This window comes from Octopus bimaculoides, chromosome 7 (genome assembly GCF_001194135.2).
Source record: "Octopus bimaculoides isolate UCB-OBI-ISO-001 chromosome 7, ASM119413v2, whole genome shotgun sequence".
NCBI classification, from domain to species: Eukaryota; Metazoa; Mollusca; class Cephalopoda; order Octopoda; family Octopodidae; genus Octopus; species Octopus bimaculoides.
In genome coordinates, this window is record NC_068987.1 from 103991417 (window position 1) to 104003671 (window position 12255).

Consider the following 12255-nt stretch of genomic DNA (forward strand, 5'->3'; position numbering starts at 1 on the left):
TGAAATGAAATAAGCTGTTGAATGTGTGTGGTGTGAATGCTATGTAGCTATATGCTTATATAGTTACTGGTGACATCAGCATGGTATTATACTTTGGTCGTTATCTCTTTACAATAATTTTCCTTGAAGGTCTTTTATTTCAAGCAGCTGTAGTGCAATTTTGTTTTTCTTGTTAACAATTGGTGGAATCTGCTGTTGATGAGATTGATGAAATGCTTTGCAATATTGATTTTTACAATAGTATAGTGGAATCATCATTGTTGTCATTTTAATGTCTACTTTTCCATACATGGGTCAGACAAAACTTGTTTAAACAAATTTTCTATGGCCTGATGCTCTTCTTATCATCAACTGTCATATATCTGAACAAGGTAATATTTTTTACCCTAGTTCAGACATTTTTTTTCATGGATGTTTGCAAACAAATAACACCATTTATATAACAGTGACATGTTCATTATTAATATGCTAAGTCAAGCTCACACACACACAGGGGTTTCTCAGTTTCTGTCAGCCAAATTCACTCATTGCTTGTGTTTATACCAAATATTATACAATATTATATTTCTCATTTTTGTTGGTCAGCCTATTTTTAACAATATTCAACCTTTCATTACATTATCTCTTTATCTTATCCACTCTAAATAGGCCATGCTAGAGAATTGGGTAACATTGTTGTTCAAAACAGTTTCATGGATCAAGGCATGTCTTAAATTATTCAATATAGTTATTCTTTAGTTTGACAGGAGATATTTCTGGTGAAATGCCATCTAGAAAAAAACGATTTGTGTTACCTACAATACATAAATTACTACTTCATTCAGGGTCAAACTGAAGAAAATCCAGCTGGTTATATCATTCAGATAGTTAAAAATTTGAACAAATGAAAGTCATGGTTTACAAAATGAAACAAACATTGATATATATTCATTGTATTTTCAAATAATTTCATACATTTTATTTATTCTTTACACTTTATATTTTTAATTTATTCTTATTCTTTGGCACTTCAGATTTTTAAAGATAATAAATTTCATGAGACAAGATTTAGAATGACAATACACGACAAAAAAAAAATCATTTGTTTCCTAATACACATACTTTTGATGGCAATTAAATAATGAAAAAATTGTGACAGCTCTATATCTATAAGCAGACTAATTAGCAAAATTAATTCAAAATAAATTAAACTGAAAATGCAACAACACATTTTCAATTAATAATTTGATAGACAGGTTTACACACTTATATAAAATATAATAATAATTTACACCACAATAGCACAAGAGTTTACAATCAGAAAGTGGAAAAGTTACATTTATGAAATTTTGAATATTTTTCTGAAGAGTTTCTCAACGAGTGTAGAATATCAAATGATATAAGTCTACTCTAAAAAGTCATGATTGGGGAAATAATTTTCTCTGAAATAATTCTACTAAAATGTCACAATAACATTATAACAATTACTTTCACAGAATTTCTAAGAATTACTATACATTCTAATATAGCATAGTTTCTACAGGTTTCATGTGATAACTTCTTTCATTGCAAAAAAAAAAAAAAAAAAAAAAAAAAACCTTTTCCAAGGTTATAACAGTGATAGAATTTCACAACTGCACCAATATATATAGCTGGAACTAGCTAAAACACAAAGAGAATATTTTAATCATAAATATCACCCGTATAAATATTTTAATAAGTCCATGTGAGAATGTTATACTGTATACATCACAGTGGAGCTTACCAAATGTTTACAACAGACAATATGGTATGAGAAAAGTTAAATACACCAGAATATATTCAGTTTTCCATTAAAATGATTTGGCTAAAGATTTCTCAAGTTCATGTCTGTCTGAAAACATTGGGCAAATGTGTTCAGTCAAGCTGAGTCTCAGTTTTGGTCTTTACATACAAACATGCTATCTAGTTTTATACTTGTCAAAGCTACAGCATTTGATGACTAATTCTGAAAACCTATAGTGATTACTCTGTTTGACTACAAGGAGACTGTGTAGTACTGTACTTTTGTTAGTTTGTCATGCCCTTCCAGATAGGTGAGGCTGTTGATGTTCATTCATCTGCAGACTGATGTTATATGGGCCTCCAATGGGTTGTAGTTCTGAGGCTGAGTGAAATGTTTAGAAAAAGGAGGTCGCTGAGAGATCATCAAAAATTGCGAGTCTAGCATTTGTATCAACTTTGATAGGTTTGTGTTAGAGGGCTTGTTTCTTTGACTTGTGCCTTTGTGCTGTCATATAAACACATTGAAAGTTGCTTTCAAGAGGCTTGTTCATGGAGGTAGTATATGATCGAGATGTGGTTTTTAGCATGTACATCTATGTTGCTGAACAGAGGAGTGAAGAGTGGAACTGTCTGCAGAAGACATTGTGTGTTTATTTGTAAGTGACAGTAAATTTGTAAGTAATGTACCGGAAGAGAGGTTTGATTGACATAACCACACCTTGAATACACCAGAGTTTATGGAGTGTGAATCTGCACATGTTGCAACTGTCCACAGGAATCCAAAAATGAAAGACAGATGGAGACCATACTTGGGCAACGTAACTTGGTTCTCATACTAAACATGGGCAAAAGATTTGCTGATTTCAAATGCCACAATTTTGCTTGCACTAGAGTTATGTGAGAGCAAGACTCCAGTTTATTTGCATCCACAGAAATTATATTGTATTTAATCATCATCTTTGAAAAGCTGGAAGGAGTGATATATTGGCAGTCAGGGAAATTACCCATTTCGAAGAATATGAGACACTTTATTAAATCGGAATAGATTCTAGATTCTAGTAGGTACAGACTGACTGGTTATAACTCAGGAGTACACAGATTAAGTGTGATTAAAAGAAAGTTAAAAGTTGTCTTGTTCGGCTGAAGTGATTCAGGAGATTTTCGCACGTGATGATTGAATTCATGTGGTTTGGATGAAATTGGTGACATTGGGAAGGAGAGATTGAGAGAGTTTAGTAGAGCATGTGCAGTGTGGAATTGAAGCAAAGAACAAATGACAAAGTGGATGAACTGCTAACATAAGCTGTCTTGTTTGTGGAATGGTTAGGGTTAGGGTTAGGGTTAGGGTTAGTAGAGAACATTTTGGCAAGGGATCATAAAAGTCAGGAAGTGAGAGAGCTTGCAGGCTGTGTGATGCACAAAGACACTTTGCTTTTCTGCATTTCAGAGGTGTTGCTGCAGTGGATACAAATTTTTATGTTCATGTTGATTACAGGCATTAGTTGCATGAAGGATGTGTTGGCCAGCATTCAAAATAACTACTTGTTGAAGGTGGTGTTGTTAAGGCAGACAGCATATTAGGTGGATAATGCCCAACTCAGTTAAAACTATGAACATTTAAAAATTAGACCTGTATGTTCGCTTTAAAGCAAGATTAAAATACTTTTGCATGCAATTAACTAATCTGGTCTATAAGCATGCTACATAATGTCACAATTGGTTAACAATATTTTTAGTTTAGGCGATGTTTTTCAGAAGAGATAAAAGTTACTTCCTTAATATACTGCAAAAAGGACAGCTAACATGTTGCAACAGATGTTAATGATCAAATTCCAGTACTTAACATAGAATGATTATTCTACTGCATGAACATGCTGGTGAATATTCAAAGTTGTTTTATGTGAAAATGTTTTACCACAGACTTCGCAATGGTATGGTTTTTCCCCTGTGTGAATGCGTTTATGAATGGTTAAAATGATATTTGCAGAGAATGCTTTATTGCAGATGTCACACTGATAGGATTTTTCTCTTGTGTGAATACGTTTGTGAAGAGTCAAATACTCATTGCGAGAAAATGCTTTACCACATGTGTCACAGTGGTATGGTTTCTCACCTGAATGAATATGTTTGTGTCTGATTAAATATCTCTTCTGTGCAAATATTTTCCCACAGACATCACATTGGTGTAGTTTTTCCCCAGCATAAAAATGATCATCAGTTGAATTTTCACCTCCTGCAAAGTCTTTACCAGAGGTATCACAATGATAAGAATTTGCAGTGTGGATATGTTTGTGCTTAATTAAATATCTCCCCCGTGCAAACTTTTTACCACATACATCACACTGGTATGGTTTTTCACCTGAGTGAATATGTTTGTGACGAGTTAAATCTCCACTTTGAGAGAATGCTTTACCACAAACATCACACTCATAAGGTTTTTCCCCTGTATGAATACGTTTGTGACATCTCAAATAATCATTGCGAGAGAATGTTTTGCTACAGATCTCACACTGATATGGTTTCTCTCCTGAATGAATAAGTTTGTGAGAAGTTAAATACCCATTTCGAGTAAATGCTTTACCACATATATCACAGCGGTATGGTTTTTCCCCTGAGTGAATATGTTTATGCCTAATTAAATATCTCTTCCGCGAAAATATTTTACCACAGATATCACACGGGTGTGGTTTATCTGAGTGAATATTTTTATGAGAGGTTAAATTTTCAATTACAGTGAACTTTTTACCACAGACATCACACTGGAAAGGTTTCTCAATAGTGTGAATACGTTTGTGACGAGATAAATCTCCACTTATAGAGAATGCTTTGCCACAGACATCACAGTGATATGGTTTCTCACCTGTGTGAATATTTCGATGATTACTTAAATGTCCACTTTGAGAAAATGATTTGTGACAGACTTCACACTGGTATGGTTTCTCATCTGAATGAATACGTTTATGAGAAGTTAAATTTCCACTTGTTGAGAATGATTTACCACAGACATCACATTGGTATGGTTTCTTACCTGTGTGTATTCGCTTATGACATGTCAGATGTCCACTTCCAGAGAATCTTTTACCACAGACATCACATTCATATGGTTTTACCCCAGTATGAATACGTAGATGACGTTTCAAATAATCATTCCGAGAGAATGTTTTAGTACAGATATCACACTGGTATGGTTTCTCCCCAGTGTGAATAAGTTTATGATAAGTTAAATATCCATTTTGAGAGAATGATTTGCCACACACATCACACTGGTATGGCTTCTCATTGACATGAACACGTTTATGAACAGATAATGCTTTAGTTTCAGAAAATAACTCACCACAGATATTACAACGGTAAGGTTTCTCTTCTGTATGAATACGTTTATGGGATGCAAAACTTTCACTTGAGTAGAATGTCTTACCACAAACGTCACAGCGGCTTGGTTTTATTCCTGAGTGTATTCGTTTGTGACGTTTCAAATTGTCATTGCGAGAATATCTTTTACTACAGACATCACAATGGAATGGTTTCTCTATTGAATATGTACATTTATGGCGAGTTAATTTGGAATTGTCTGAGAAGGTTTTACCACAGATGTCACAGTGATATGGTTTTTTCTCATTGTGGATATTCTTGTGATTAGTCAAGCTGTCAGCATCAGAGAATATGAGTAAACATATACTACACGTATAGAATTTCTTTGTTAAACGTAATCGTGTCTCTTTATGTTCAGATTTTGTTTCATTATCATCTTGACGTTTACTTACTGTCTCCGCCATAATGTCTGTTGGTTTATCAAATACCAATGTAATTCCTGTTTTAAAATTTTACAAATTACTTCATGGTTAATAAACAAAAGTCACATGTCTTCTTGAAAATGTCATTCTTCTGTTTTTCATACCCTTCTTTATGAATTCTTTTATGAATCTTTGGTGAGAAATTTCCTGAAATAATATAGCAACATAACATAAGAACCATGAACATTCTTAGTATATCTGTCATGCAGTCAAGTCAATTTTAAGAGACAAAATGTATTATTCTTGTTAGCAGTGTGCTCAAAAATGTCACCAAATTGTTTTCTAATTTTTCTTTTAACTTTGTTTCATTCACTGGACTGCAGCCATGCTAGGGCACTGCCTTGAAGGGTTTAGTTGAACAAACTGACTCCAATATCTTTGGCTGAACTGTTAAATTATGGAGTTATAAAGAAACCATCACTGGTTGGTGAGGGACAGACAAAAACGCACACATAATAATATGCATCCATATATATATATGGCAAATGAAAATGGAAGATGGAATATACAAGAATTTATTAATCACGACTCTCTGAGTGGTTGGTGTTAGGAAGGGCATCCAGCTGTAGAAACTCTGCCAAATTAGATTGAAGCCTGGTGTTGCCATCCGGTTTCACCAGTCCTCAGTCAAATCATCCAACCCATGCTAGCATGGAAAGCAGACGTTAAACGATGATGATGATGATGAACTATTTTGATACATCTAGCAGCGATCTCTCAAGGGTGGGACACTCAACAACTGGTTCAGGAGCATCCAACAGTGCAGGTGTATCTCATCAGGTGATAAATAGACACAACTTGTTAAAATAACTTTATTGCGTGCTCGTTTCTCTTTTTTCCATCTGTGATCTTCTATGAAGATATTTCCTCTGTCTAGCTGCCTTTCTTTCTACAAAACAGGAAGTTACATTGTGGAACTGTTATTTTAATGAGTTGTGTCTATTTATCACCTGATGAGATACATCTGCACTGTTGCCGAATGCTCCTGAACTAGCTGTTGAGTGTCTCACCTGTGAGGGATCGATGCTAGATGTGTCGAAACAATTGTCATGATCAATAAATTCTCGTATATTCCATCTTCCATCTTGTATTTGCCATATACAAAACGATCCCCGTGAAAGTGACCATGCTTTACCAGTAAGCTACCAGGTATAAATCATTCATTTTATTATCCTATATATATATATATATATATGTATACAGTGGGCTTCTTTCAGTTTTTGTCTACTATATACACTGATAAAGTTTTGATTCATCCCAGGGTTAAAGTGGGACTGAACCTGAAACAAGAAGCAAACTTCTTACCACACAGCCATGCCTACACTTAAGAAAATCTCTGTTCAACTTTCAAGATAGTGAGATGAAACAGTTACTAAACTATCAGTGATCTTGCCATGAGGAATTCTATGAATAGCTTTATCTCCACTCATGCCACTGAGTGTAGTATTCTCAATGTCTACAGTATGACCAATGTTTAGTGTTGACTGACTGCATTACGTTCACCATCTAGTGCAGTGGTTCCCAACCTGTAGTCTGCAAAGGTAATACTGGGGTCTGTGAACAAAATTCAAAACTTCATACATACATACATACATATATATATATATATATATATATATATATATATATAGGGATAAGAATTCAAAATTACATGTAAAAACTCAATTAAAATCAATTTATTAAGTGGATTTTCATCGATGAGTTCATGAACCTTGGTTCTTTTCGCTAAAACTATATATTTTTATATATATACAATGCAAAATACCGAAAGGAAATTCACCTCTTATATCGCACCTTTCTTCCTCCTTTAACGCCGATGTGATATAATTTCTTGGGAGAGAAATACTTTTGCGGCTGAAGATAGCTTTGTATTGTCGATTATACACTGATATAAAGCTTGAAACACGTGTACCGCAGAATCCTTTGTGTTTTTGTTGTTATTTTTTGGATTTACAATTTATATATATATATATATAGACACATAAGGATAAGCATATAAAAAGAGGTCCATGGGAAAACTCATTGAAATAAAAAGGGTCCTCGGTAGTGAAAAGGTTGGGAGCCAGTGGTATTCAGTGCCCACAATATGTTCACTGTTTGCAGTACGTTCAATGACCACAAGGTATTCAGAGTATTGTTCAATGTTCGAAGTATTCAAATAAGGAGGTTATTGTTCCTGCTGAGTAATCAGGTACACTGTACAGGTAGGTTGAACTCTACTTCACTGAAAGCCTAGTTCAGTCTGCAGGACTTTCTGAATGGCATGTTTAATGAAAAATCACCTTGAATTCTATTAGTTGAGTGGCTCACCTGATGGTGAGCCCACTTCTTGAAGAAAGTTTGTTCATGCCTGGTTGAGTTACTCAGAAAGCTGTTCCTCACACAGACACTGATTGCAAAGAGTTGATTGAGTGGTCAGGAAATATGTGGGTTATAGATATAAAAACCTGCTGTAATGGTGACTGTGTCTCGTTTTGAAGGTCAGAATATTAACCCCTTGCAGATGGGTAGTGGTATTGACCACATCGAAACATTGTGTGTGAGCAGTGAGATGTCTTGTTCTGTATGGAACTGTGTTTTCAAATATACCACACTGCAAAGAATCTGTAAACACACTGTAAAATGCCTTGTATAAAAAATATGTAGTTACTGAATGGTCTAATACCAGTGCACAGCACAGACTGTCAGTACTACATCTGTCTGCAAAGGGATAATTCTACATTCCCCCAATCTCCTCCATATAGCGATTATTGCAAGATAATCACAACCCAATGAAGATAGTAAATTCAAAGACAGAGTAGTCTAGTCCCTTAAAGCCAAAAATATTACCAAATACCAAGTTCTTTACATCAAACACTACCAAATAATTGAACAGACTTTCTACTGGCATACTAACAACAACCTTTTTATATGTAAATTACATGTGACAATATTCTAGTGTTCCAGGTATACCATGCACACATATAGCTAAAAGCCTCAATGCACATTCTAGGATACTGAGGATAATTATATGAGATACAATACTGCCGCCTGGAATACTAGCTTCACTGCTCCGACTATTTCTAAATGCCTATACATTCTAGAAGTGACCATGGCAGAGACAGGCAAGGTTAACAGTCAGAACATGAGAGGTGCTGCTGACAATTTTCTTTTATGTTAGTCGAAATTGAATAGGAAAGAGATACAGTGTTTTGGGGAGTACATAGTAGTGTTGTAAATACGGTCTCGGTTTTTTGTACTCTTCACATGTCGAGGTGATCTGGAAACAGCAGCCAACATCACCAGCAGATTAATTGAAAAGTTAAGATGGTAACTTGGTTTTAGATGAGAATAACACAACCTAAATATCCAACACATCCATCAAACGCTTCAAGTTACAAGTATTTTTCTTTTGACTGTTGATGGTCTATGCGCATCGCATGTGTACACAACCTGCGATGTTGCAAAATGCTTTATTTTGTGATCTTCGTGGTTTAAGGGGAAATTGGGAGCCCAAATAGAGCTAGGGTAATCCACGATGAACCAAATGCATAGTCTGTAGACTTGTTTCTGTTTCTTTACGGAAATAATTATACCAAATGATAAACAAAATAAGGAGGGGGAGGTTCTACATGGTCGTTCAGGTTGACAGATATAGCAGTCAAATCTCGCTCAGATCACAAATTACTATCTTAAGAAATAAAAGGACATGCTGAAAATAATGTGATCGTTGACTAAACTTTTTTTTTTATATATTTAGAAATAGGATGGGGAAGTTACGGCTGGGAAGCTTCCAACCATTCTGTTAACTAGGAGCTCAACAACAACTACAAAATAATTTCTGAAAATACCATTGTACTGCCAGGTCAACTAAGAAGCTGCAAGGTGGGTTGCTTGAACTGAAAATAATAGCAGTCAAATCTCTCTCAAATAATACCTTACCGCCTTAAAAACGGCAGTACTTTGGATAATACTGCAAAAAATAAAATAAAATATATATATATAATAGCTGGAAAGCCTTTATTTTACGTCTGCTCAGTCGGGGCTGACATGGGGCTAATAAACAATAGCAAAAGTGTCCCTCAAATAACACTCTATTATCTTGAAGAAATTACATAACATAACGTAATGACAGATCTACAGAAAGATGGGATGGTCACAGTTGTAATGCATTCGAGCATAAATTTACGTATACAGAGTTAAACAATAACAAATGAAGACCGGAAGCAGCACCATTATCTCCTTCTTCAATGTCACAGTCCTGCACATAATTTAACCAAGCGTTTGAGCCAATGAGGAAGTCCCTCTGTGGTTGCAGACTACTAAAAATAGCAGCGAAACTCACCCCTCCCACTGTCTGAAATATACAATGATACATAGGTTAATGTAGTCCTACATATACTATGACTGAATTAAAACTGCGATGATCATGACTGGAATATCTGTTATCATAAATCTCCTAGATTAGCATTTACCTAGGGTTAAACAAACCAATAATGTTTGCACAATTAACAATGAGGTTAACTAGCAATTAGGAAAATGACATTTCAGTCGCATAAAGTCACTGATATTGTAAAACTACAACAAGACAACGAAAGATCGCCTGAAATTATAAAATTAACGAGCAATAAGGAAATTATATTTTCAACTAAATTGAAATTTTCATAATTATAATTTTGTGTCAGAACAGACGAAATGTTGAGATAAAATATAATTTTTTTTTTCTTCTGAAGACAAGCAACTTATGAAGGAATCACAGACACAATAACCTTAAAGATCGTAGAGATATATTTGTACAACAACTTACTGTTTTGTAATATCTTTCTCGTTCATTGTTGGTGTAGATGTGACTGTTGTAGGAAAATGAAGACATTGGACAGAAACAGAATAAACGTTGATGGGAAGAACAAACTAAGTGATATACATAACTAATTTACTAACACCACCAGCCTTACTTTCGTAGCTGACTATTCACTAAAAATATGTAAAATATGTTAAACAAAGGAATTCTTATATGTACAGTTAAAGAAGGCGATAATGGTAAAATCCGTGCTTCATCGCAAAATTACTATAAATGGAAGTTGTTTTGATAAAATGGCTTAAATGAGCACAGGTTGACTCCTAGCAGTGGCAATGGGATACATGAACCCAGGAAAAAAGTCAAAGAAAAACTTTGATAAATGATCAAGTTAATGATTTTTGGCAAACTTTCGGTAAAAATCTATGACGTCATGAGTGGATGTATGACATTGTCTTTCATCTGCTTGATAGAGCTGAACAGTCAAATACACGCATTTCTGGCTGACGTCATGTACTTATACCGAAATACTGCCTAAAGTTTTGCAATTTTGGTTTATTTTATTTTTTCCGTTGTCTTAAGATCTGCAATAAAACTCTCTTTACTCTTTTACTTGTTTCAGTCATTTGACTGCGGCCATGCTGGAGCACCGCCTTTAGTCGAGCAAATTGACCCCGGGACTTATTCTTTCTAAGCCTAGTACTTATTCTATCGGTCTCTTGTGCCAAACCGCTAGGTGACGGGGACATAAACACACCAGCATCGGCTGTCAAGCAATGCTAGGGGGATAAACACAGACACACCCACACACATATATACGACGGGCTCCTTTCAGTTTCCGCCTACCAAATCCACTCACAAGGCTTTGGTTGGCTTAAGACTATAGTAGAAGACACTTGCCCAAGATGCCACGTAGTGAGACTGAACCCGGAACCATGTGGTTGGTAAGCAAGCTACTTATCACACAGCCACTCCGTTTATTTTTCACATACAGTAATGTAAACTGTGAGTTTCACTGGAGGAGGGAGAAACCTTGTATTTGCATATATAGGCTTCTCGTGTTACATACACACGTATATACAGTTATATACATATTTGCTACTGAATGACAAGGGAACAGGAATTACATAATCAATTTCATTTGCGTACAGTTGTAGGAAGCAGTGCACTAAGAGTCCAGTGCTTGTACATCTTATAGTTTCCTTAGAGCTATTAAAACGAGGTGTATGTTTATTTCAGAAAACAATTGAATACACATGCACACACACACACACATATATGTAATTGAATAAATGATAAAAGAACAATAATTATGGAATCAACTTCATTAGCTTACAGCTGTTTCTGCTATAGGATGCAGTGCACTCAGAGGTGAGTGTTTATACATTACCTTATGGCTTCCTCAGAGATTCTAAAATGAAATTAATGTTTGATACTGAAGCAAATGTATATTGAGTTCTAACATGAGGTTATTTGTATTGCTATGTCAAATATTTGAGTAAAAAAAATACACAACAGACTGCAGAAAGCAGTAACCCTGAGACATCTAATGACAAATGCTGTAGTTCTCAAACTGACTGATACTCTCACCCAAATAGTGAAATCTCTCCTCCCTACTCTTTATTAAGAAGACAAAACAGAGTTTGCACCCATCTGGTACGCTCATTCAGCGAAAATGGATGAAGATAGCTGTGTGAAAAAGTGCCACAGCCTAGCGGTTGAGGGTACCTGTGGAAGAGGTAGACCCAGGAAAACCTGGGATGAGGTGGTGAAGCACAACCTTTGAACATTAGGCCTCACCGAGGCAATGACTAGTGACCAAGACAAGTGAGACCATAACCTGTGGCCTTTACAAGGGGTGTAGCCAGCCCATTTATGTGTACCTTTCCTTCTTTGGACACAAAACCCTGCTTGCGAAGACCTGTTAAGGCAAGTGAAATT

At 35.3% G+C, this 12255-nt stretch overlaps 1 protein-coding gene across 1 annotated transcript; it reads right to left on the bottom strand.

Moving 5' to 3' along the window:
- Positions 1 to 922: 922 nt before the first annotated feature.
- On the bottom strand, positions 923 to 10723 carry LOC106876071 (zinc finger protein 260). The gene is made up of 2 exons (XM_014924476.2): positions 10324 to 10723; positions 923 to 5684 (listed from the first exon to the last, which is right to left on the bottom strand). The coding sequence occupies exon 2, from the start codon at positions 5517 to 5519 to the stop codon at positions 3597 to 3599; it is 1923 nt and encodes a 640-aa protein (XP_014779962.1). The 5' UTR covers positions 5520 to 5684; positions 10324 to 10723; the 3' UTR covers positions 923 to 3596.
- Between the last annotated feature and the right edge of the window lie 1532 nt (positions 10724 to 12255).

What these genes read in the sequence shown, in the direction of transcription:
- LOC106876071 (XM_014924476.2), bottom strand. Translation starts at nt 5,519, where the DNA reads ATGGCGGAGACAGTAAGTAAACGTCAAGATGATAATGAAACAAAATCT.